General features: G+C 41.0%; 2 protein-coding genes and 1 long non-coding RNA gene across 3 annotated transcripts in view; all 3 read left to right on the forward strand.

Annotated features, from left to right (window-relative positions):
* abca3b (ATP-binding cassette, sub-family A (ABC1), member 3b) overlaps nucleotides 1–14,960 on the forward strand; it is a 29,610-nt gene extending 14,650 nt beyond the window's left edge. Inside the window, exons 11-31 of the mRNA XM_046414114.1 lie at nucleotides 1,065–1,211; nucleotides 1,408–1,537; nucleotides 1,643–1,797; nucleotides 1,962–2,117; nucleotides 2,219–2,429; nucleotides 2,551–2,701; nucleotides 3,313–3,411; nucleotides 4,686–4,884; nucleotides 4,971–5,277; nucleotides 5,368–5,641; nucleotides 6,223–6,427; nucleotides 6,572–6,791; nucleotides 7,506–7,664; nucleotides 8,533–8,705; nucleotides 9,577–9,711; nucleotides 9,857–10,051; nucleotides 10,213–10,400; nucleotides 10,509–10,679; nucleotides 11,656–11,852; nucleotides 12,086–12,159; nucleotides 12,575–14,960. Of these exons, the coding sequence (XP_046270070.1) occupies nucleotides 1,065–1,211; nucleotides 1,408–1,537; nucleotides 1,643–1,797; nucleotides 1,962–2,117; nucleotides 2,219–2,429; nucleotides 2,551–2,701; nucleotides 3,313–3,411; nucleotides 4,686–4,884; nucleotides 4,971–5,277; nucleotides 5,368–5,641; nucleotides 6,223–6,427; nucleotides 6,572–6,791; nucleotides 7,506–7,664; nucleotides 8,533–8,705; nucleotides 9,577–9,711; nucleotides 9,857–10,051; nucleotides 10,213–10,400; nucleotides 10,509–10,679; nucleotides 11,656–11,852; nucleotides 12,086–12,159; nucleotides 12,575–12,706 (3,678 nt within the window). The 3' untranslated portion in view covers nucleotides 12,707–14,960. The remainder of the gene's footprint in view (nucleotides 1–1,064; nucleotides 1,212–1,407; nucleotides 1,538–1,642; nucleotides 1,798–1,961; nucleotides 2,118–2,218; nucleotides 2,430–2,550; nucleotides 2,702–3,312; nucleotides 3,412–4,685; nucleotides 4,885–4,970; nucleotides 5,278–5,367; nucleotides 5,642–6,222; nucleotides 6,428–6,571; nucleotides 6,792–7,505; nucleotides 7,665–8,532; nucleotides 8,706–9,576; nucleotides 9,712–9,856; nucleotides 10,052–10,212; nucleotides 10,401–10,508; nucleotides 10,680–11,655; nucleotides 11,853–12,085; nucleotides 12,160–12,574) is intronic.
* Nucleotides 14,961–17,500: 2,540 nt separating this feature from the next.
* Nucleotides 17,501–24,088, forward strand: LOC124072610 (cytochrome P450 2K1-like). The gene is made up of 9 exons (XM_046414123.1): nucleotides 17,501–18,909; nucleotides 19,016–19,178; nucleotides 19,358–19,507; nucleotides 19,764–19,924; nucleotides 21,348–21,527; nucleotides 21,614–21,755; nucleotides 23,064–23,248; nucleotides 23,379–23,520; nucleotides 23,615–24,088. The coding sequence occupies exons 1-9, from the start codon at nucleotides 18,658–18,660 to the stop codon at nucleotides 23,797–23,799; spliced, it is 1,560 nt and encodes a 519-aa protein (XP_046270079.1). The 5' UTR covers nucleotides 17,501–18,657; the 3' UTR covers nucleotides 23,800–24,088.
* A 632-nt stretch (nucleotides 24,089–24,720) lies between these two features.
* LOC124072619 lies at nucleotides 24,721–25,004 on the forward strand. The gene is made up of 2 exons (XR_006845559.1): nucleotides 24,721–24,815; nucleotides 24,950–25,004. It is a non-coding gene; the product is annotated as an uncharacterized LOC124072619 (long non-coding RNA).
* The last annotated feature ends 1,844 nt before the right edge of the window (nucleotides 25,005–26,848 follow it).

The raw sequence follows: 26,848 nt of genomic DNA on the forward strand, positions 1-26,848 counted from the left end.
AGCTCCCCCGAGTTGTCCAGGAGATAAAATGGGACCTATCCAGCTACCAGCCTACGCTTCCACAGTCTGAAATACTGCTGTCCCCATAGGGATGCAGACACACACAGTAGCCTTGTTTCAGGGGACAGACTCATACTTGCTTATTCACATTAATACTACTACCAGTTCAGTAAAAAGGACACGACCCCTCACCAGCTGCCAACTTGGGAACACTGCCAGTTGTGTTTGTTGAAAGGCGTGAACAAGCCGTGAACTATCACTACTAAGAACTCAGTCTGGCTCTGACTTGGTTTTTCCCACGTGGTTCACTGTTTAGATTATCATGTGACCAAATGTTGTAAGTGGGTGGGGTTCAGCACTTTAAGGACAACATTAGGAGCTTGCAAAGTCGAGGTCTCCTCACCTTCTCCTCCTTGCAGTGGAGCAGAATGAAAGCATGAGGTCACAGCATATCAGCCAGGGGAAGTCTTTGAGTTCAGCTAGTCAGAATAACAGGAAATGTCTGACTCTGTCCAGCCAACACAAATAAAGTTTATCTTTATAACAACTATGGACGATCACGAAATTGCGTGCCTTTACACACACACACAGATAAACTCATACTCACCCGTTTCCCAGTAGTCAGGAATTAAAGAGGCTGCCAGCAGGGTGTGGATTAGATGTTGACGCACTTTATGTCCATTGTGTGTGAGAGAGATACTGTTTCTGCAATGTAGAAAGTGGATGTTTGACTCTGGTTCTAAAGAAGTGCACCCAAGGGAGGTTTGGTCAGGAAGCAATCTCTTCTATTTCAGAGTGCACATGAACAATGTTAATGTCAGCCCACACAACCTTCCTTTTTTGTAATTTTATGAATGATTGTCTTCCTTTGCTTCTCTTGTTGCATCCTGTAATTACCCTGCTTCTTATTTCGTTCTATGAAATATCTTGTGGAAACATGTTGAAAATGAATGAAATGAATACTTGAAAACTTTTATAGTACTATTTCATGCAGGCCAGTTTCACCCGACTCCACTTCCTACCTCTGTCTATCCTTCACTTTCTCCTAATCCCCTCATCTGCAGCCTTCATACTGGTGCAGCAGTCCTCGCATGGCTTTGGTTAATGAGAAAGAGGAAGAGGAGGATGCAGAAAAGGCTCTGAGAGGGGAGTTTGTAGAGGAAGAGCCGTCTGGATTGGTGTCTGGGATCAAGATTAAACACCTGGCTAAGGTGAGCAGTGCTTTGATGCACAGATCCTCAGAAGGTCAACATGTCCATGTACCGTAAAGGGAGTGCAGAAGATGCAAGTTTTAAAAAGCGTATGAAAAGTTGTTAAAGACTCTGTTGCAGGAGTGAGGTGTTTTGCCATTATGCCTTTTTGCTCATATAATGCATACAAATGTTTTGGGTTTTAACCACTTGACAGGAATTCAGACTGGGCAACAAGACGCGGCAGGCCGTGCGGGATCTTACACTGAACATGTTCGAGGGGCAGATCACGGTGCTGCTAGGACACAATGGTGCTGGGAAGACCACAACACTGTCTATGCTGACAGGTGAGCAGCTTAAACACACTTACACACTTGAGAGCAACCGGTGCGCGCACACTCAAACAAAGATGCCACCTCACCAATCTTAACTGATTGTATTTGTGTTTGCAGGGCTGTTTCCTCCTACCAGCGGCAGGGCTTATATCAGCGGTTACGACATATGTCAGGACATGGCTCTGATCCGCCGCAGTCTGGGACTCTGTCCCCAGCATGATGTGCTGTTTGATAACCTTACTGTCAGAGAACACTTGCTCTTCTATGCACAGGTGCTCACACAATCGTGTGCCAATACACAACCACACACACACACACGCATACTGTGTACATCTTCGTACTTTCTACATCTCTCTATTGACGTCATTGTGAAATAGATGTTATGTTTCGGATAGCATTTTGGTTTATTTGGTGTCTTCATCTGCTTGGTATTCAGCTAAAAGGCTACTCCAAAGACAAGATTCCAGATGAGGTTGACCGGATCATCCGTATCCTGAACCTTGAAGACAAGCGACAGGCTCGCTCCAAGACCCTCTCTGGTGGCATGAAGAGAAAACTTTCTATTGGCATTGCCCTCATTGGAGACTCAAAGGTAAAGAATTTCACACGTAATATTCACTCTCACATATTCTGTCCCATCCTTCCTCTGCATAAACCATGTCTCATCTCTTCCATTAATCTATCTATCCTCAGGTGGTGATGTTAGATGAGCCAACATCAGGTATGGACCCGTCAGCTCGACGTGCCACCTGGGACCTTCTGCAAGGCGAGAAAAGCGGCCGCACCATCCTGCTCACCACGCACTTTATGGATGAGGCCGACCTGCTCGGCGACCGCATTGCCATAATGGCGGGAGGAGAGCTGCAGTGCTGTGGGTCACCACTCTTCCTTAAGAACAAATACGGTAAGTAAAGAGGAAAGTGGAAATGCTTGCAACAGGCTCAGAAAAGTGGCAAGACATCAATCTAATGTGCAGTACTGGATATGTATTATGTACAAGCTTTTTCTTTTCCCCTGCTTACCAGGTGCTGGCTACCACATGGTGATAGTAAAGGATGCTCTTTGTAACGTTTCTGAGATCACCCGCCTTGTCCACATGTACGTTCCTAATGCCACACTGGAGAGCAGTGCTGGAGCTGAGCTCTCTTACATCTTGCCCAAAGAAAGCACCAGCAGGTGAGTCATTCAGGTCTTTCTTCATATGTAGAATACTAACAATAACGCAGTGGAAAGTCTCAAGTCGCTTTAAAAGGAGAAAGACCATTGACCAGAAATGACTCATTCTGAACCGTTGAATGGGAAAGGGGACAAGGGACAACAAAGAGTTCCAAAATGGATAATTACATTTCTAAAAATAATTGATATCATTACATTCCCCAACCTACACTAACACTGATTGAATTATTATAATGCATACAGGTACCATCAAACTCATTCTTCTTTTTGTAAGAGTAATACACAAATATTGGACATGGTGTGGTACTTATCACCCCAACAGTCACACTTTCCTTATTTTCCACATATCTTTTTATATGTACAAAATCAATACCCCCCATCCCTCAAATTGGACTTTGACTCGTCTCCGCAGTGGCACTTACTACTGCTCTATGATAAGATTTAAGGTAGAAATAAAGGTCAGTTTCAGAACATACTGATAAGGAGTACAATTTGGTAGCTTCACTCTCATTAGGAGCTCATACTGGAAGATTATGAGGTAGCATTTGTCCCAGTGTGAGACAGTGTGTAATCTGTTTTCCCTGGTGCACTTTGTTTGGGTTTTCTGTCAGGTTTGAGCTGCTGTTTGCTGAGCTGGAGATGAACCGAGAGGAGTTGGGCATCGCCAGCTATGGCGCTTCAGTAACCACTATGGAAGAAGTTTTCCTCAGGTGGGCATAATGTGATATACATGAATGTGATTTCTGATTTTCCATATCTATACCTACTCGAGGAGTAGCTCCCCTGTGGCTTAGCTTGTTTTCAGTTCAGCGGCAATTGAACTCAATGTCCTGATAAAAAAATAATTCTAATGCACATAGGGAGACATTTTAATGCAAAATAAAGAAAAAAAAATCTATTTTCAGTTTTATTTCTGTCCAAACCACTGCTGTGGGTTTTCTCCTTTGCTCACACATCTCAGTCCCAGCTGCCTGCTGCTTACTGAGCTGTTATTTCTGCTTCCCTGTTGGACTTGACACGTGTATCTGTGGCAACGAGCACAAGAGCACTTCCTCTGTGGACCGCTAACACCGGGCGCTACTTCTAGTGCGCGACATTGTAATTGGCGCTGCTAAGAAAGAATTTTTGCTTCATTATTTACGTGTCATACTGAGAGTCCATGAGTGTGTTCGGCAAAAAATCAACCATCAAACATGTCACCAAGAAAAACTGGTGTTTGAACGTTTGATCATTTATCTCCTCTCGGGAGTTCGGTATTTCACGCAAGCAATTTTCGGATAGTAACACTGCCGCTATTGCTACATTCTTTATTTCACTGTAATCGTGGATACCTAATTAATAACTATATAATGGTCTTTTCTAGAGAACTAAATCATCTGATAAACAAATGCTTAAAGTAGTAGTAGTTTAGCCATCGTGAGATACTACGTTTTGGCTGGTTTACTGTCATAGAGCTCGGAAGTGTTCCCATTTTTTTTTAAAATCAGTGTAAAGAAAGGATAGACTGATGGACATGTAGGAAGATCTAACTAGGCTCATAAAGGTACATTTATAGCTGGTGAGGTAAGGATGTCTGATACAGTTGGATCCTCCTTCCTGTGAAAGTGCCTCAATTAGATGGACTCACTGATAACTTAATTGCAAGTACCAGAAATAGCTTTATTTGCCCTTTTTCACCTGACTGAGCTGCTGAAATGGAAGAACAGATTTTTATGGCAAGTGACTCTCCTCAACCAAAAGTGCTGTTGATCTTTTTTTTTTAATACCCGCATTTACATTTTGCTTCCTGTAATGACATTTTATCAGCTTTGAGAGTTGCTCATTTTTTGATGTGGCGGATGTTCGTTTTGCTGTATTCTTTTTTTCTTTTGACTCATTCTCTGGCTGGTTGCTGAAAAAAAACTGAATACCTCATATTTTAGGCAGCTTAGTTGCTGTTTTCAGTAAGTCAGTTTGATAACCACAGATTGATTTGTGTGTTCAGAGTTGGAAAATTGGTGGATTCTAGTTTGGACATCCAGGCAATCCAGCTGCCTGCCCTGCAGTACCAACATGAGAGACGCTCCAATGACTGGACCACAGATGACGCCAGCAGCATCAGCGGCATGACTGATGTCACCGACTTCACGGACAGCGGCACGCTCATCTCAGAGGACTGCTCCAACATTAAGCTGAACACTGGGGTGAGATGAGGGGGCGAAGTGAGACTTGTCATGTTTCTTGCTGTTCAAACTGCTCACATTTCATTTACCCTTTCCTCTCCTATCAGGTCAGACTACACCTGCAGCAGTTCTACGCTATGTTCCTGAAGAGGGCGCTGTACAGCTGGAGAAACTGGAAGGTAATGGTGGCCCAGTTTCTGGTCCCTTTGGTCTTCACAGTTGTGGCCTTAGTTGTGGCACGCACCATTCCCAAGAACCAGGATGCACCTCTGCTGAGGCTGGCGCTCAGCCGCTATGGTCCCACCAGGGTCCCTGTGGCTCTGCAGCCTTGGTCCGGTCCCCTGGCCTCTGCCCTGGCAAATACATACAGTTCACAGCTCTCTGCCCAGCAAGGCCAGCTCATCAACATCACAGGTAAGCCTAGTGAGAGAGACAAATACTTGACTTGACTGCAGCGCTGGGTATTTACTGACGGCACGTCTTTTTTCTCCTGCTCGCCATCAGACTTCACTGATTACATCCTGACCCAGGCTGAGGAAGAAGGCGGCAGCTTTAACGAGCGTTGTTTGGTGGGTGCTGTTTTCCGTGGAAGCAGCAGCCATTATGCAGAAGCAACAGGTTACTTCAACAACGAGGGCTACCATACACCTGCCACAGCCCTCATGATGGTGGACAATGCTCTGTTCAAACTTCTAGCAGGGCCAAATGCTTCCATTGAGACGAGTAATTACCCCATGCCACGCAACCTTTCTGAGGCTGCCTGGAGCCAGCTCACAGAGTGAGTGGAGGGAAGGCTGAGAAGTGTTTGGTTAATGAGAAGACCTGAACATGCAGAAGTCAGGGGGCGAGAGTTAGGAGAGAGCAGAAGTGAGAGAAGACTTGTTATATACTTGCTATTGTGTAAATAAAATAGGATGTTTTGCAAGGGATTAGGCCTACGATTTATGTTTGACAAGAAAGGTTAGATTTCCTTTGTCAATGTTTGACAACTCTGTTTAAGTGCTGATACCAGTAATCTTGTTCCTGTGTAAGTCTCTCAGAAGTTAGAGAATGAATTGAACATTTCTGAGGGGGAAAAAGTAACTCCAATAGGGTATTTTAAATTGATTTCAACCCAAGTCAACACTGAGGATTTTAGCAGCTGGATGTCTAGGTGATGGAGGATAGCAAAAGAAAATGTGATCCTACAAGGTGGCGGTCGTATATATTTTATGTGTGACTCCCTGTTATTTCACACCTCTTATCTCTTGCTGTTTTCTTCACTGTGTCTTTGCACATTCTCTCTTTGTTATTTACTCTTTTTTACCAGATCCTCTGCTTTCCTCTCCTAACCATTTCATTCTTTTCCTCCATTTCCAGGGGAAAAACAGGCTTTGCCATCGCCATCAACCTGATGTACGGTATGGCCTCCCTGTCCAGCACCTTTGCCCTGCTGCTTGTGACAGAGTCCTCTATCAAGTCCAAGCATGTTCAGCAGGTCAGCGGCGTCTACCTGTCAAACTTCTGGTTTTCTGCTCTCCTGTGGGACCTGGTCAACTTCCTGCTGCCCTGCCTCCTCATGCTGGTCAGTATGACTTCTGATATTATTTACTGGGGTAAAGGTGCTGCAACTGGGTGGTTAGTATAAACAGAGCGGTCCGATTTATCAAGCCAAAGAATTAAGTATGCATAAAACTGATGCACGAATTATGTTGCTTTATGCTCTTAGGTGGTATTTCAGGCATTCGGAGTCAAGGCCTTCATAGACGACAACCACCTGGTAGACGTGTTGTTGTTATTGCTGCTGTATGGCTGGGCTGTTGTGCCTCTTATGTATCTGCTCAGCTTCCTCTTCTCCTCTGCCGCTACTGCCTACACGCGGCTCACAATCTTCAACATGATCTCTGGCACGGCCACCTTTCTGGCTGTCACCATCATGACCATCCCAGGTGAGAGGACACACTGGCTTCCATCGCTGGCAGGCTTTTCGGTCTAAAATTCTCCTACTGGGGGCTTAAGTCTAATTTAGCCCCATTTTTTCACAGTTGTTTTTGGGGAAAATACTTCAAAACGTATTAGTTCTATTTGTCCAAAATTTAGATAGTCCTGACACTTTCATGTCCTGTGAATTCTTCAGTTCTCCTGTCTATGAAGACAGCAATCTGCCATTTTTCATTTTCTTCTGTTTGAGCTTCTCGTCATGATATTCTGTGACATTCCTCTGTGGCTGTGTTTAGAACAGCTTGCACTTGGACCAGTACAATTATGCACTAGTTTCAAGGTTTTGAAAATTGCATATGCTTGACTGCTGTGTTTGGATGGCACAAAGGGAAAGGGAACTTGCCCACCACATTCAGAGAATCGGGTCCAGTTCCCAGCATCAGTGATTCTGGCATGGCTGAATCCCTCATTTAATGCAATGCTCAGTATTTGTGGATGTGAAGCCAGTGAGAGATCATTTTTCTGGCAAGTTCCAGTGGTTGTCTGGGGTGCCTGTGTGGAGAGGAGTGGGTTTTTAAAACTACAGAAAACTGTCCAAAGGCTCCACATGTCATATTAAGTAGGACATGAGGAAAAATGTCAGCAAAATGTCAACAATGTCAAACAAAGAAATGTTTCCTTATCATTCCTGTTGATGCTGTTCTTATGAATTCTTTTTCCAGAGTTGAAACTGAAGTCCCTGTCACACTTACTGGATAAGGTGTTCCTGATTTTCCCCAACTATTGCCTTGGCATGTCCTTCAGCCAGTTCTACCAGAACTACGAATTAATCTCATTTTGCTTCTCCAGTCCCACGGCCACAGGAGTGTGCAACTACTTAAGTAAGTGGTGGCTAAGAGTAGCCTCAGAGAACGAATACTTCTTTTTCTGTAGAGGTGGTTCAGTGAATACGTTTAGTTATAGAACAGTGAAGATATGGTCCACTACCTGTATTAACCATGAATATGTGATGAATAAACAAAACAGCTGTGTAAAACGTGAGTTAGATTGCAATCAAATACTACAAATACTTTATACAATCATGTGTTTGACAAAGTTGTGAACTCGCCCCATCTTTCCTTGGGAACTACTGAGCCTTTCCAGGATGTCCCTTTCATAATCATGATTCTGTCACCTGTTAACAGTGAACATGTTTACCTGTGCAATGTTCCAAACAGGTCTTATTTAAGCAGTACTCAGCTTTCCCAGTTATCTGATGCTCTTGTCTCAACTTGCCTGAAACATGTTTCTGGCATCCTGTTTTGTTTACACCAGTTCCCAACTGTTTTGGAGTCTGGGTTGCATGTATAGAAGATATAATTACAATGATGAATCATAATGTGGGTGGCTGTCTTACACATGCATTGGAGTGACGGTGGTGGTTCATTTCTGTAGTGACAGCGATTAAATGAATAGTGATGTATTCTATAAATAAGGATCATTGCTTTCATCAAGCAACGTGCTGGTTGATTTTAAATCTTTATTTCCTCTATGATACCCAGTGCGTGCAAAAGTTGTGAGCATTAATGTAACTTATGACTGATTTTCCTGACATTTAAAGTAAGTATTCTAGTAGTAATCTAAAAGTAATTGTTGATTATTATTATTATTTTACATCTGTTTTTAATGACCAAAGTAATTGTGAAATCACTGGATTAAGATATCTCCCTTAATTTACATCATAAAATTCTATTGTTTTTCTGGTTCCAGACATCACATACCAGACAAACTACTTCTCCATGGCGGAGCCTGGTGTGGGGCGCTTCCTCGTGGCCTTCTCCGTGCAGGGCGTAGTCTTTATCATCCTGCTGTTTGTCATCGAACTGCAGTGTGTCCGCAATCTTCTCCGACTCTTCACCTCCCTGGGCAGAAGACGCAAACAGGTAGGTGAATCGTGACTGCGGCGAACAAGGCAGTGTTTGTCTCTTTCTGTGATTCTTTATTTGGGCATGGGGTTGAGCTTCCAGTTTAATCAGAAATCTCTGAACAACCACGGCTTGTTCAAAGCCTCTGAGGAGAGCTTGAGTAAAGGTTTTAGATCAACAAATTGTAGGGCAAAAGAACAGACAAAGTGTTAGAATCACTGCCATTGGTTGGTTGGTTCATATGAGGCTAAATGCCAGTTGGCTACATTTGCCTCTCATTTAAAAAGGTGTGGCGATCAGCACTTTGATTTGTAGCAGCGTGAGACTAATATCTGAACAGCAAAGCCACATCCTCTGCCTACCCCCGTGTGCAGGTGCATCTGTTATTTTAGGGGGAAATACTGCTAAATATTTGCATGAGTTTTTCTAAAATGGGGCATTTTCATGTACAAGTCGTTACATAATGAAACCAGACAGTAGACAACCATCAGATAGAAAAAAAACAACAAGGTGTTACTTGAAATTGTTAGATTTTCAGTTAACTGACAGAAACTAATTGGATTATGCCAATTTTCAAGAAAACCAGTCAATAATTCACCACGTTTTGGCTTCTCAGTTTTGGAGATTTGTTTGCTTTCTTTGTCTTGTGTGATAGTACATTGAAATTTTTTGCTTTTTAGACAGTTTGTTGGACAACTAAGCCATTTGAAGATGTCCCCTTTTGGCTTGTAATATGCATTTTTAATTACAATGATTAATTGATAGTCAGGTTAATGGATAATAAAAATAGGTGTTAGCTGCAGGCCTAAATTCCTTTATGAAGCAAGTTCTAAACTTGTTCTTTAAGTGTTGTGGTTGATATTTTCTGTCATGTATATCTATCTGTTAGTTACCGCTAGTAGAGGACACAGCCTTGCTTCCAGAGGACAGGGATGTGGCTGACGAGAGGAAAAGGGTCCTGGAGTGCCAGCCAATATTAGAGTCTATGGTCGGTAGCCCCCTCATACTGCAAGAGCTCAGCAAGGTAAGGAGCACAGGAGTCTATTTTTGTAAACAGTGGTCTGAATAGTTTTTTGTTTGATACACTTTGTGCCTGAGTGTTGAAATATGTAGCGTCTGTGTGAGCTGTGACAAGATGGTACACACCCACTGTTATCTCTCCCTCTCAGGTGTACAGCAGCGGGCAGAATCTCTTGGCTGTGGACAGGCTGTCTCTAGCCGTAGGTAAAGGAGAGTGTTTCGGCCTCCTGGGCTTCAATGGAGCAGGCAAGACCACAACCTTTAAAATGCTGACAGGTGATGAGAGTGTTACCTCCGGGGATGCCTACATTGATGGATACAGCATCTTGAGGGACATTAAGAAGGTGAGAGCAGAGGGAGATTGAAGGAGAGGACATTTAATTCAAAGATAAATTAGTTTCTGTAGTTCAGCATGTGGATTTAAGTTTGCTTTATCTTCAGTATGTTGCTGCAGTGCTTTTCAAAAGGCCATAATTTGAAAGAGGACATTATCTCTGGATTGCAGGTGCAGCAACGCATTGGTTACTGCCCTCAGTTTGACGCTGTGCTGGACCACATGACTGGAAGGGAAACTTTATGTATGTATGCCAGGCTCAGAGGAATACCAGAGAAGTACGTGTCTGGCTGTGTGGAGAATGTCTTGAGATCGCTGCTGTTGGAGCCTCATGCCGATAAACTGGTCAGGAGCTACAGGTAAGTCAACTGTCGGCGCAAAAGAAAAATTAAAATCAGTGCACTGCGGTTCACGTTAGCCTGAGTAACGCTCTGTTTTATTAACGATATGTCACTGTCAACGTGCAGCGGTGGTAACAAGCGGAAGCTGAGTGCAGGCATGGCTCTGATTGGTGGGCCTCCAGTCATCTTCCTGGATGAGCCTTCGACCGGGATGGACCCTGTGGCCAGGAGGCTGCTGTGGGACGCTGTTACACGCACACGGGAGTCTGGAAAGGCCATAATCATCACTTCTCATAGGTGAGCTTTTAGAAGGATATATTCAGATCCTTTACCAGTTAAAGTTCACCCTCAGAGAGCAATTGTTGATTACAGTAAAGTCATATTATTGTTTTATTATTTACAAATTAATGAATCAACCTGACCAGACAGTTTTTCCATAGTAGCTTTTATTTTTGTTACTTTAGATATGTTTGTCTGCACTACAGCAAAGTGGGGTCCAGTACCATAAAGTCTGTGACTGAGTGTGTTAGTGATGAAGGTACGCCATTGGTCTGTAGAATGTTTGAGTCATGACTGGAGTTTCTTCTTTGGTCATTGCTCTTTTAAAATAAATACACGCAGATGTTAGTTACGTGCTGTGCCTCCAGATTCTATGAGTGTAAGCACAGAACTTGAGGGCCATCACTAATGGATTTATCTGTCGTTCAGGCAACACTGAAGACTTTTATTCTGTGCCCACTTACTGTGTGTCACCCTGACAAAACACTCAATACAGTGACTCGGTATTGACATCCTGCAGATAAAAGACGAATGAATGAGCAGGAGGAGTTTATAGATAATTAAAAGTGCTCTTCTCAAATGAAACATTTTGACATATGAGTTGAAAGTATTGTTCTCACATCTGCATTTTTAACATTTTTTGGCTCAAACGTAGCTGACTCACCACAATCACACCAGTACACACAGACATTACTGAGTCACAAATTAAAATCCAGGAATTTACATTATTTTTACTCCCACTGAGCATACAGGCCAGCCATGTGCTACATTTCAGCCTAGTCTTGTTTTATTACCAATTTATTGCTTTTAAAGTAGTGTTTTTACGATGTGGTACAATTCATTTTTTCAAGTAAAAGATATGAATACATCTCCCACCATCTCTGGGTGTTGTTTAAATGAAGCTGTATGATGATATGTATTGTATACATGGAGAGCAGAAGAAGTGAGGATCATTTTGCCTTCTGCCTGTCTCTCTGATATGTTCCCTCGTCAGTATGGAGGAGTGTGAGGCTCTGTGCACCAGGCTAGCGGTGATGGTCAATGGTCAGTTCAAGTGCCTCGGGAGTCCCCAACATCTGAAGAGCAAGTTTGGCAGTGGCTACACCCTGCTGGCTAAAGTTCACATCGAGGCTGAGCTGGAAGACCGTGACCTGCAGCTATTTAAAGACTTTATCGAAAGCACCTTCCCAGGTCAGAGGCATACAGTGGAGCATGTACAATGATTACTAAAACTATGAAAGATTGAATTCACTTCAGATGAATTAAAAAAGTAAAAATGTTTATGACTACAGGCCATACTGTGGGTTTTCAAGAGTTTTTGTACTCTACATTAAAACAGTTGAGCTTATTTTGCTGCTGACGTAATCTGAAAACTGTAAAAGAACAAAGCAAATCTTAATTGTGTGAACTTTGTCCCAAAACAGGAAGTCAACTAAAGGATGAGCACCAGGGGATGGTGCATTATCATTTGACTGACAAATCACTCACCTGGGCACAGGTAACTGATTTCTTAGAGAAAGGCAGTAGATCTCGGCCTCTTTTTTTTTTTTTTCACCCCTGTGTTTGAGCTCCCTCTAGTGGGCAAGATGATACAGTGTAATGCTTAGAACAAATGAGCTTCAATTTTTAATAGCTTCAACAAAATCTAATTTTCCATTTGATTCTGTCAACATGTTGTTCATCTTGATGAAAGGTTTTCCTTGTGAACGCTTGGTTCATCACAAACAATTGACATGTGAATGGCAAAAGAAAGCCATCTGTAATTAAAAAGGAAACACATTGATACTTTAACTGATGTTTGCATGACGGGACGTGTTCAAAGTAAGCAGAAAGGAAGTATATTTGTTTGTATTTTCATTGTTCAAAAAAAATGTCCTCATTTTCTCCCTCCCTGCTCTGCCCTCCTTGCTTAGGTGTTTGGCACATTGGAGGCAGCCAAAGAGAAATACCACATTGAAGACTACTGTGTTAGCCAGATATCACTGGAGCAGGTATTCCTTAGCTTTGCCCAGTTCCAGCATTGTATCGAGAGTGGGAGGAAGTAAGTGGAGTGAGGGGTCCGTCCGTCCATTGTCCATTTTCTACAGTGTGCCTGTGTGTTGGACCTGCGTGCATGGACTTGCCTCAGGCTGGGGTGTACGCCAGCTGGAGCAGAGTATATATCATCTCCAGCACCATTTTTAACTTAACCACCAACACACACACACACACACACACACAAACACTGGGCCCGTCACTGAACATCCATTGTCAACATTTCTACTACTGTATCACACCTGTGTGTCTTTGTCGGGTTACTCATGCTGTTGTTTACAGTTTTTGTGTGACGAGAAAGTCGAAGAATTGGGATTATAATGTGCTTGGATGTGATTATACCAAGTAATGAACTCTGAATACTGCACATTTTTTTTTGGTTGTTTTTTAGTGAGGTCAAAAGACAATGATACCACTCACATTACCACTACCCTAAACTGTGTGACAGGGTTTATTTGTGTTTGCATTCATGTATGTACAGCTTGTCTTTTTTGTTATTTGTGATTTTATTTTATTACTTGATCATATTTCCAAGAGATTCTTTTTTTTTTTTTTCTCCTTGCGATCAGAGAACGAACCACTTTATTTGATATGTTCATGAAATTGTTGAAATTGTTACACACCTTTTGCGCCTTATCTAACTAATAAGGGTTCTTGTTTCTTTATATTGCCCTGTCAAAAATGCCTGGTTATACTTAAGAACCTCTTACTTGTTGCCGGATGTAAATAATGTGACACGTTCAAGGTACTTAAAACCACTTAGTCATTCAGACCAGAGCAGAGCATTTACTCATTTTAAAGGCTGTTTTGGGCACATAAATGAATGCATGCATAGAATACAATTTACAGAGTGCATGATACTGAAAGAGCAGAGAGCTGCTAGTGATTACTAGACGACCGTCCTTACACTTAATATGCCTCCATTGTTTGGGCCTTGTGGACCAACGATTCTGTGTTTGCCACCAAAGCAACAGGGTGTCAACCATGTGGACATTCAGCCATTATAGTCCGACTGTGTGACACAGTAAAATGGGAGGTCTTGACTTTAAATCAAGTTGTTTCAAGCCGCACGTGATTGATTTGGACCTAGAGGAGGAAGACTGCAATGACCCCTGAGATGATTTTGTATGTTGTCTTTTTTTTCTTTTGTGTTGCAGCTCTGCATTTCACACTGTACATGTGTGTGTGTGTGTGTGTGTGTGTGTGTGTGTGTGTGAGTGAGAGAGAGAGTGAGGTAAGCAACACACAATTGTTGAATTCATCCAAACTATACTAAAACAGTGCTATGATAGTCTTTACATATCGAAACCAAGAGATCGTTATTGTGCAGTGGACAGACTTTACTGCTGTGTCGTCTTTAATGTAGAGCTGCCCTTTTAGGGAACGTCAGGAAATGCAATAAAAACAACAAAACAAAAAGACATACCAGTGGTATAAATAGTAAATCAAACTTAATTCTTCCGTGTATGAAGAGATGCCTTGTTTTGAGGAAGAATGATCAGTACAACGTTTGTTCTTTGTTTATTGAATGTGCTTCTCTGAGCCTCAGTTTGGTGCGTGCCGTCTCAAAGCCTTGTTTGTACTTTCAAGAACTCGTTCCAAAATGTTGTTTATTCTGTAGGAATATTTAAAAAAAATTCCCCCACTTGTGAATGAAAACTATATTCTTGGTTCCCTGCTTTTCATCCTTTTTAGAGATCACTAGAATTTGGCATGAATTAATGTACAAGTGACATTCCTGCTCTCAAAAAATCACTCTGACTTACCAGGAGTGAGATGAATGTACTTACTGTCTTACACGAAAGCAAAACGCGCTCACGGTAATCAACTTTATTAACAGCTTCATTTTGTTTAAGGCACTTTCTTCATGTCAACCAATCTGTGGGAGAAAAGTCCTGACATGCCAGGAAGACACAGAAATGTGGCTTATTGATCTTTAAAGGATTTTGCATCTTGATTTTGACTTTTGTTACATTTGTCTGTGTGTTTGCACAATTTATGTCTCATTACAGTACATGTATGACTTGAATCGATTGTGATGTTAGACACGTAGCTTGAGGAACAATGAAAATGGTTTGTGCTGCTGATACCGAAGGATTGAAATATAGTGTATCATATTTAAAAAAAAAAAACAAAAACAAAGGGAATTTCCATCATTGTAACTGTGTACTGTACTGGACCATGAAACTGACCTTGTCGACTGTACATGTATCGCTGTTCTTTTTAAATTAAATAATGCTCTATGCAAAATGGAAGCAAGTACAACAGCCTGGTCCCATGATGTAATTAATATTTTAAAAAAACATAGCTAAACTAAATCTTTAAAAAGCATTCTGACATCAGAACACCATATGTATTTGCATGTTGAAAATACTCAAAATTATTGGAGTAATTATTCCTGGAAAAATATTTTGAGTATCTTCATCATAATACACAGAGCATTGATCAGGATGAGCAGTCTTGAAACCTTTGCAATGTCCCCCCCCCCCTGCATTTCAGTTATATTTTTTGTTTATGATGTCCATTAATTAATGTTGCTGCCCCTTTCCCCTGAAATAGTCCAATGTAAAAACATCATCAATTTGACAACCCATGCACATTTGGGAAAACAAGCAAAAGCATGCAAAAAGCTTGACAAAATACACAAATATAGTGGAAATGTTTTGCATAACTTTTACTTTCACATGTAAATATTTGCAAATATTTTTGCATACAGTACAGTTTTATGGTTGTCTCCTGAGGACAAAGGATTAAAACACACTCTGATTCTTAGCCTATCATGTATCCCTCCCTTCATCTTCCTTTTCTCACTCTGCTAACTTATGAATCACAATATTATTAGATCTCTGATTGATTGACATACCTGCTCATTCACACCTGCTGAGGAGCTGAGGTAAGTGTGATTCATGACTGGTGCATCCTCTCTTAAAAGGACTCTTGTGCTACAGCTGTCGGGATTGTGCCTCTCCTGGTATTTTTCCAGTCTCCTCCCTCTTGCCCCATTTCTGTGTATGTGTGTGTGTGTGATTGTCTTTCACCAATCTGGAGTGAAGCTTGACGGTCTTACCTGCTGTGCACCTGTCCTGAGTTCTCTGCAATCAATACCACCCTGAGCTCAGCCTTCTTAAGACTGGCTTTCACCTGCCTTCATCAGCAGATTATTCCTGTGCTTGTGTGGTACAGAAAATTAGAAGCTTTTATGTGACTTGGTGTCTGCTTTTGGGGTCTCATTTTGAAAAAAACATAACAGGTCCATCTCTCTGTAGAAACATGTAGCAATTTCTAACAGGAGGGAACAGAAATCCCCCATTTAACTTTAAAAACAGTTGTCAGTGATAAGATTTATGTCCCTAGAAAATCTTTTCCAGTCCTGTTGTTTCTTTTTGATGTGAAAAATATGTTGTTTGTCTTATATGACTGTTTTCATTGCTTTAATATAAAACACACAGATAATTCTGCTGGTTTTTTGTTTTTCTCTCAATTTCAGTTCAGCTTATTCAAACCAGAATGAAGCATACAAATATTACAGATTCAGGTGCATTCATACACGGGGAAATTATGTAAATCATATGCTTTCACAGTCAACAAATCTCATCCCAGCTGAACAATTTACACTGATGTGTGAGTCAGCGCTCTTCAGCATCATCATGGAAATACCAAATGAGGAAGTATCTTTTGGAAGAAGCCTGGTCATCCCTACAGCAGAATTCAGAGCATCTATGACAAGGAACACTGATGCTCCTCTGGAGGACCATACTTAACTTGTTTATCTGTAAATTTGTCACCCATCTGTAGATGTTAATAGATTTTGCACATTTTGCAAATGGATTTCTGATTTGGCAATTGATTGTGCGGAAGGAAGACACTTTAGTTACGCATCAGTGGATGCCTGCATAAAGTTTCAATAGAGTCATGCTATTTTCAACTATTTTGTTTTGGATTACGCTGTGTGATTGTTCATGTCAGTCAAACTGTACAAGTGCCATAAGATGAGCAGACTCTGTTTGACTTTGACTTAGTTTGGTCCCACCAATATTCTATAATTTAAGAAAACATTTTGAGAGGTTTTAGTAACTTGCTTTTGTTTTTTTCAAAATAAACCAACCATTTTTGTTAGGCATACCATTTCCTGTAAGTGGCATGTGGAATGAAAGGAGATGTTTTTTACAAAGTGTTCCAGAGTTCATGTAGTGAAATCCTTTATACAATCGTGTGGAACATGCCAATCAGGTGTCATTGTAGTTGGTACAATGACAACAAAAGATAAGGAGGACATTGAGTACGGCCCAACACCTGATATGTGTTGCTGGCATTACAAAGTTGATAAGGTAAAACATGAAATATATTGTCTTTATACAGTTTTAGAAAAGATATGTCAAAAACTATTAGCAAGTTATCTCATTCTCTATTAATTTTGTTTTGCGCAGCATGTCAGCATTTGTGGAATCAGGATTTTATCTAACTCTTGTCCACAACTCTTTCTCTTGGGTAATGCTTTCAGCAGCACCCAAACAACTTGGCTTCAAATATTATGTGGGTGTAATTTCTGTGGAAGAGCTGTGTATTTACATTCCATTCAAGTGACTATGACCAGTATTCATCATGTGTTTATTGGATTTTCTATGCCCATTTTCTTTAAATAAAACACTTTTGTGTTTGTAAAATAAAGACCAGAAGTTACTTTCATATACTGCCATTCATGTTGAAGATACATAAAGTTCAATTGCTGAAAGCAGGGTCCTGCAAGTAAAATAAAACCTACTAATGTTGGACACCACCGTACAACCAAATGGACTGGCAGTTGTCCCAGATCCTGCTGGACCAGTTTAAAGATGCTTAGGTCCTGTGGGAGCATGCTTGGGAGTTCATGACCTTTTTCCATGTTACATATTAGTCTACAGAATGTGCCTTAAGTAGATTAGAGTCCATGAGTGACTAGAGTTATTAGGTTTGTTCTTGTTCAAAGACCATTTGCCTCGGTTGACCTTTGTCACCAGTTCAGTTCAAAATTTTTATGGACATAATTTCTAGGTGCAGCCAAGTGGCGGAGGGTGTCAGGTTCGGTGGCCTTGGGATTCCATTTATGCTTTTTGTGAATGATGTGGTCCAATTGGCAGCGTCGAGCAGTGACCTCCAATTCACACTGGGACGGTTTGCAGCCGAGTGTGAGGGGCCTGGGATGAATATCAGCACGTCGAAATCCGGAAAAGGGTGGATTGCCCACTCCGGGTCGTAGGACAGTTGTTGCCCCAAGTGGAGGAGTTTAAATATCTCGGGGTCTTGTTCACGACTGAAGGTAAAATGGAGCAAGCGATTGACAGGCGGATCGGAGCAGCGTCTGCTGTGATGTGGACGCTGTACCGGTCTGTCATGGTGAAGCGAGAGTTGAGCCGAAAGGCGAAGCTCTTGATTTACCTATCAGCCTATGCGCTTACCATCGCCTATGGTCACGAGCTGTGGGTAGTGACCGAAAGAACAAGATCGTGGGAGGGGCTCAGAGCAGAGCCGGGGAGAGCACATTCCAGGCTTCCTTACTGAGGTTGCTGCCTCCTGCAGCCCGGACACGGATAAGCAGCGCATAAGTAGACGAGCGATGAAAGGTCACGTGGCACACATGTTTTCAATGTAAATAGATGGTGTTTGAAGTGCACATTCTTGGCTGCTGTTCCCAGATGTATTTAATAAAACTAAAGTTTAGTTTACAAGGTGAATCATTACCAGGGTTTGGAGGAAAAAAAAGCTTTTTCCTTGCAAAATATTGAAAAGCCATAAAAATTAGCTCTGTGAAACACAAATTCAACATTTAGGAATAAACACCAGCTAAACAGGTTGTGTTAAGCTTGCCTCACCTTTGAGACTGTTTTTCACAGTAAAGCCCATAGGGGCGGGGAGTAATTCCACACTTAAGCCTGAAGGACATTCCTCATGTTACTAGTCTGAGCACAAACAGCAGAGTTTGGTAATGCACGGTCCAGAAAAAGGAGTACCACCAACAGCTGAACAGATGTTTTGTTTGGAGGATTTTGTTTTCTTCCTCTTCTCTAGTCCCACCACTCTATTGGGGACTGTTGCTCTCCTGCTTGTCCTCTATGTTGTTTACAGCAGCTTCAACTCCCATCAAATGGAGAAGGAGCCTCCAGGACCCAGGCCTCTTCCCCTGCTTGGCAACCTTTTGCAACTTGATCTCAAGAGACCCTACAAAACCCTTTGTGAGGTGAGTGTAGTGCTCTTATTCCAAAACATCCTGCGAATTATTTGTATGTACTATTGAAATAAATGTCCTTACACATGTTTGACTACATTTTTTAAAAAATTTCCAGCTGTCAAAGAAATATGGGTCTGTATTCACGGTGTACTTTGGGACCAATAAAGTGGTGGTTTTGGCTGGATACAAAACAGTGAAAGAGGCTCTGGTCAGCAATGCGGAAGAGTTTGGAGATCGAGACATCTCCCCTATATTTTATGATATGAATAAAGGTCACGGTATGCCCTTCCTTTCAGTACTTTGACATATTACCACAAAGCCATAATATGTTTCGTAACCCCTTGTTTTTATTATCAGTTTTGATGTTCTTGTGTGTATGTTTTTCTTCCTAGTTTGTTTTGTTCAGGTAAATCACTGATCAGTGTAATGATATATATTTATTCACTTGCATGCAAAGGGATTCTGTTTGCAAATGGAGAATCATGGAAGGAGATGAGACGTTTCGCCCTCACAACCCTGAGAGACTTTGGGATGGGCAAAAGAATGGCTGAAGAAAAAATCTTGGACGAATGTCACCATTTGATCCAAATGTTTGAAGAGCATAAAGGTACAGCATTATATATATACAATATATGGAAGTGATAATCAACTCATTGTAATGCTGAGTGATAATTCCTCATTGTGGTCTGCAATGTTTTCCACATCAGGACAAAGGCTGTGTTCAGATCATCATTCATGTTTTAAAAGCATTTTTGTAGGTATTTGTAAGTCCTGGTGTGGTTTGTTTTTATTTTGTGATGTACTGTATTGTATGATGTATTGTAGTCTTAGTAATTTCATTGGTTCTTGCTGCAACTTCACAGGGAAGCCATTTGATACAACAAAATCGGTCAATTATGCAACTTCCAACATCATCTCCTCCATCGTGTATGGAAGCAGGTTTGAATACAGTGACCCCCTGTTCCAAAACCTGGTGAGAAGAGCCAATGAAAACATTCGCATTACTGGCTCTGCTTCAATCCAGGTAAGCTTCATATTTGCTTTATATTGGTGCTATCTTACGGGATTACATACAGCCATAATTCAAGCAACAGTAACAAATTAGATATATGTACACAGCATTCAGGACAAAGTTAATACATTATTGAGTGATTGTGCAGAATGGTAAAAGGTATCAGAACTTTAAGAAAGTCATAGCAGTAGAGTCATATACACCCATAGTTCAAAAGAGGGCTTTTTCTGCTCGGTTTTGTTCGTTGTACATTTTGTTCTTATGTTCACATAAAATTAAACATAAGTTCCATTCAGATCATTGGACCAAATGCAGGAAATGAGAAATGGTAAAAGAATTGCTAAAAGTGAGCCAACCGGATTTCTTTATTGGTTGTTGAAGACGTTCCACCTCTCATCCGAATGGCTTTTTCAGTTCTAAAACTGATGGGTAGTTCCAGGTATTTAACCTCTAGTGGGTGGTTCTATCAAGGATGCTGCCTGTAGCCTACACACTGCTCTCTCCCTTCCGGAAAATAAGGATGCTGTTCATGGACTACAGCATTTAGTACTGTCATCCAGAAAAAGTAATTAGCATAGGACTGGGTCATAGTTTTTGCAACAGGATATAGACATCCTCATCTGCTGACCACAGCCTATCAGGGTTGGAAATACCTCTTCCAGGACATTAGTTTTGAACACTGGCATCCTTCAAGGGTGTGTTCAGTCCCATGCTGCACACAGTCTACAACCAAGACTGTGTAGTGGCACACGAAAATACAACCATTCTCAAATTTGCAGATGACACAATAGTCAACATACGCCAGGGAGGTGGAAAATCTGGTGCAGTGGTGTCATAACAACAACTTGACACTTGACACTATATCAGCAAGACAAAAGGTGATCTGCATCTGAGAAAGGATAGAAAGAGTTGTCAACACCGTCCATCAGTGTACACTGATGTTTCCATATCACTTCAACATACCACATCACTCAGCTGATCAGTATGACACGGCAGAGGCTGCAATTTTCACTGTCATTGTCATCATCATGTCATTACCTCTTACTTACTCATGACCTCTCATCATGCCGTGGTACATTTATTTTTTCACCCTTCTGTTTTAAATAGGATAACTGATAGCACTAAGTACAGGCATGGTGAAGTAAGAGTTTCATTGTAGTGATAATTTGATTTTTTCTGCAATAATAATGGAGCCTTTGAATCCTTTGATTATCCAAATCTTTGAAAATAAGAAATTATTAAATAAGGATTTGAATCTTCAAATCCTCATGTAAGTGAGACAAATAACAATATATATATATAATATATATATATATAAATACATGCACTGTATGTGATGAGGTCATTCCATTTGATTATTCATGTCATGTGCAAAAAATTTTAAATCCATAAAAAGATAAAAATAATCTTTGTTGTTTTTACTCTTGTGGCACAGCTTTACAACATGTTTCCCAGTCTGGTTCGTTGGATCAAAAATCGGAATCTGATATTAAGAAATGCTGAGATGACTATTAGAGATGTCAAAAATTTAATCAAGAATCTGAAAGAGACTCTGAACCCTCAGCTGTGCAGGGGACTTGTGGACTGTTTTCTGATTCGGAAGCAGAAAGAAGAGGTAAGACTTGATCTTTTATGTTTTTCATATGCAACATAAACAACAACGTCTATTTTATGATGACCTGATGTTGTTCTGCTTCTCAGGACTCTTTTGTTATGGACTCTCACTACAATGAGAAGAATTTGATATTTACAGTGACTAACCTGTTTGGAGCTGGTACTGATACCACAGCAGCAACAGTGAGATGGGGTTTGCTGTTTATGGCCAAATATCCACATATACAAGGTAAGAAGAGAGATGCTGCTCGTGAAGTTACATTTTCATTTCTGGGTCTTCCTGTGGGTGTCCTTAAATATTTGCCAAGATAAGGACAAAAGGAGTTTATGTTTTTAGATACTGGACAGTTCAAGCTGCTTTACTACAATACATAACAATAGTCAATCAACAAACAAGGAGTCAGACACCAGCCAGAGGTCACCAACAGAGTGCAACTAATTTGGTCATGATTGGTTATGCTTCACACAGCTGTAAACCACTCCAGTGAGTGCTGAAAGTCACAGTTTAACAAAGCCAACAAAACATGATATCATCTGCAAAAAGCAGGGATGCATTCCTGAGGTTCCTAAACAGGACACCCTGCTCACTTTGGCTGCACATTGAGATCCTGTCTATGAATGTCACAAGCAGGAATGGGGACAAAGGACAGCGCTGATAAAGTCCAACATCGACTGAAAACATGGGTGACTTTGTGCTGATAACATGCACACAGCTCTGACTTTGATGATATATGGATCTATTGGCTTGTTGCAATTGCCCCAGTATCCCATTCATCCAAAGTCCTTAGACAGTTTGCTCTAACTTCCTTGAGACCTACCAAAAGTCCTTCTCCACAGTCTTCCTGAATTCCTCTCACACCTGGGTTTTTGGTTCAGCAACTGCAAAAGCCGCAGCCCTTCTTGCTGTTTCATGAAATTCCTGGGCCAGCCAAGCCCAAAAAGCCTCCTTCAGCTTGACTGCTACCTTCACTACCGGTATCCACCAGTTGGTTCTTAGGTTGGTGACGTGACCGGTACTAATGGCCTTCTGAATACAGCTCTTGGCAGCCCCCTCTACAGTGGAGATTTTGAACATGGCCCACTCAGACTCCATGTCCCCAAACTTCCTCTGGATGTAGAAGTTAAAAACCTGAACGACAGGGACCTCCACCAGACATGCCAGTTCACCATCACTACCCACTTGCCAGCCTTCCCCACCATTTGAATCAACTCACCAGGTGGTGATTAGTTGACAGCTTTGCTCCTGTCTTACAACATGTGTCCAAGACATAAAGTTGATCACTGATCTTTGGCCCAAGGTGGTCTGATACCAAGTACAATTGTACATCTTACTTATGTACTTATGCTTGAACATAGTACTATGGCCAATCTGTAGTGAGCACAAGTCCAATAACAATGCACCACTCAGGTTCAGGCAGATCAGGCAGTCACAAGGTGGAACCCTTTTCAGGACTCTACCCAGTGACTCCAAAAAGACCACATACTTACTCAAAATTTTCAGGCTGAAGAATATTACATATTTATTTTGTGTGTTCAGACCAGGTTCAGGAGGAGCTGGGCAGGGTAATAGGAAGCCGTCAGATCCGGGTAGAGGACAGGAAAAACCTGCCATATGTTGATGCTGTCATCCATGAGACACAGAGACTGGCCAACATTGTCCCCATGGCTATTCCTCATAAAACCAGCAGAGACATGATCTTCCAGGGCTACTGCATCAAAGAGGTTGAATGCTCTGTTTCAGTACTTATTTGCAAAGAAAAAAATCCTGAAAATGTTTGTCCACGAGTTAAACTTTGAAAACTTTGATTCTGATGATTGCTATGATAAATCTGCTCTCATCTTTTGCCTGTAGGGGACTACTGTGTTTCCTCTTCTTACTTCTGTCCTGCATGATGAGAATGAATGGGAAAGCCCAAACACTTTCAATCCTTCCCATTTCCTGGATAAGGAGGGTAAATTTATTAGGCGAGATGCTTTCATGCCCTTTTCTGCAGGTACAACAACTTTTACTGTTTACAAAAATATACTACACAGTATGATCCAGTTCAACACTTCAGTTTAACACTTTGCACATCTTTGTTCTTTCAGGTCGCAGGGTGTGTCTGGGGGAAAGTCTGGCTAAGATGGAGCTCTTTCTCTTCTTCACCTCATTGCTTCAGAGATTTCGTTTCACTCCTCCACCTGGAGTTACAGAGGATGAACTGGATCTGTCACCAGCCGTGGGCTTTACCCTCACCCCTTCACCTCATGAGTTGTGTGCTGTCAGTCGTTAGTGAGAAAGAGAGCTGTAGAGTGGCATTACAACTGCCTACCAAATGGCACAAATCTTGTTTTTTGCATAATATACTCAGCAGAAACCTCATTTATAACTGATCTGTATGGACAAAAAAGGGCATGAAATGTGAGGTTAGGTATTATAGCATGTATCTAAATTTCATATAAATGCTAAATGTTCTTAGTGATTTGTACACATTATATTAAGCAGTTTATATGAGTATGTTTGTATTTGCAGCTTTTTAGAATAAAACTGCTACATTTGTCAATATTTCTGCTTCAGGCACAGCGCATTGTTTGTGATGTGTTTTGTACATAGTAATTTGTTGGAAGTTTAATTTCTCAAACTGCAGCATATTGCAGCCTCTTCATATAGTTGATGCCACATGAACATCTTAAATAATGATAAACTACATTGAGATCAGTCTTGGTTTTTGTTCGATCTAGAAAAATACTCAATGGAAGGAAATAGTAACCACACTTTATTTCGGTGTTTTCTGGTACAAAAAGACAAAAGAATTTAATAAACTAACCACCACCCTGTTAAGATGGCCATGTAGTATATGAACTACTGAACAAGAGGCTTGAGGCATAAGTTAGATGCAGACCAACCAGGTGTTTATTTCACCCACATGATGACATAACAGCAGAACAATGAACAAACACCATCGACCCCGGGCAACATGTGATCCTGACAGCCAGCCCTCCTGAATACTGGTGGCCTTTTATACTCTGCCATTGATTCCCGACCCCTTCCCTAACATCAAACATTACAACAATTTTAAAAACAGAATTAAAATACATATCCCCCACACTTGTCTCCCCCATCCAGCAAGCTCTCAATTTATATTCTACTGTACAATAATGTAACAAACCTGGAAAGAAGACATACAATATATTGTCACCCCCTTTCATATTAACAATATGGTATCTCCCAGAACCTTAAAATGGCATTCAGTTTTCCCATGGACTGTTTTTGCCTGAACACCCTGGAAAGAGGTGTGAGTGACAACAGGTGAGTGATCTTCCACGCAATATTGTATAACTAAGCCACACATTTAAGACATCACTGTAGAAGTAGTAACACTGCTTGGACCACGTGTTTGATTAGCTCCACTAACTTTGTTTTGTCTCCTCTTATCATTGCAGGTTCGGACTCAATTCTACCTCAGCTGAGAAGCACCTCCCATATCACTAATCCAAGTATTTTCAATACCCACAACTACGATAAAACATTTCATGCTTCCATTTCCTGTCTCACTTCCTCTACATTCAGTCCAACAAAAAGAGAGGAAATGCCAGGAAAATTAGAAAGGAAGAGGACCTTCATTACACACTCTGACAGGACTTTGACTGTCAATTGTAATGTGCCTTGAACTACATCACAACACAATGAAATATTCAAATTCAGCAGATTACAGGCCAAAATAATGATGAATCAAAATTCCAAATCAAGCTGACTAAATTGCAGTGGATGATTTTTTTTTTTTTTTTTTTTTTATTTAGCACACTGCTCATTTGGTTATTTTTGTATTAACAAGAAAGGTGTCTCTACTGATGTAGATAGAATTTAAATTGGCTGACAAAAGCTGGACAGCAAGTAACTTTGTCATGTCTGTAAACCTAAATTCAGGCAATGCACACACAAGCTTTAATTTCTGTTGTTGTTCTTGGTGAGTGTAAGTCAGTCTGAACAAAAACAATGCACAATAGCAACTGTCAAGCTGTTTACTGCAATGGTGAATAATCAAAAACAGGTTCCAGGGTGAAGGTTTCAAGTTTCAGGAGCAGGTAGGCAGGTAGAGGCCTGCAGGACAGCTGGTTTAAAAAAAAAAAAAAAAAAAGAAGTAAAATTTAATGTGGTAGACTTACAGTGTAAATGATCCTTTACCAACCATGAGTTGCTCTAACTATAATTACATTTGTGTATTCCATTAAATTCATGTGACCAAATAAATTTGGCAAGTAGGGTTATGAACTGGATCTGTCACCAGCTGTGGGCTTCTCCCTCACCCCTTCATCTCATGAGCTGTGTGCTGTCAGTCGTTAGTGAGATAGAGAGCTGTAGAGTGGCGTTACAACTGCCTACCAAATGGCACAAATCTTGTTTTACTCACCCTCACACAGGGCGTAATATACTCAGCAGCCAGCAGATGTCCCCATTTTTAAAACCTGAAGCCTCATTTATAACTGATCTGTATGGACAAAAAAAGGGTCTTGAAATGTGAGGTTAGGTATTATAGCATGCTATCTAAATTTTATCTAAATATTAAATGTTAGTAATTTTTCCACATTATATTAAACAATTCATATTAGTATGGTTGCATAAACAGTTTCTCTAAATGAGGCTGCTACATTATTTGATATCCCTGCTTCAGGCACAGTGCATTGTTTAGACTACGTTTTGTACATTGTAATTTGTCAGTAAATATTGGGACAAAATTTCAATTAGCTGGGAAAACCTGCATGGCCAGTAATTTAGCCATGTCTTCTTAGCTAAACTTCACACAAACCACACAAGAGATTTAATTTCTGTTGTTCTTGGCGAGTGCAAGTTGGCCCAAACAAATAACATGCACAGCAGCAACTGTTCAGGGTGTATTGTGATGGTGAATATGCAAAAACAGCTTCAAGGTTAAAGGTTTTGGTGCAGAGGCCTGAAGAAAGGCTGGTAAAAAAAGGATAATAGTTAATATAAGTTATAATGTCAATGCTCCTTTATGTATTAAAATAGTGTGTTTGCAGAAAGAAATTTAAAAACACAATTCAAAGTGGTAAGTAGGGTTACTTTCATATCTTACGAGACAGACAAATGAAATGACTTTAATGTTTCATTGCAACAGGAAAACTAAAAAATAAAATGAAGAAGACAAGAGAAAGCCACTCAGGAGGACAGGCAGTAGGATGATCAGGAGACCAGTGATGTAGACTGGAAAACTCCACAGGCTTGCGGTGAAGAAAGCTGGCTGGCAACTGATCATCCAGCTCTTGGTTTACAAAACTGTTGTCTAAGACTGTTTCAGAATAAAAGCCTTGTGAAGAAATGAA

This window comes from Scatophagus argus, chromosome 16 (genome assembly GCF_020382885.2).
Source record: "Scatophagus argus isolate fScaArg1 chromosome 16, fScaArg1.pri, whole genome shotgun sequence".
In the NCBI taxonomy this organism is placed as follows: Eukaryota; Metazoa; Chordata; class Actinopteri; family Scatophagidae; genus Scatophagus; species Scatophagus argus.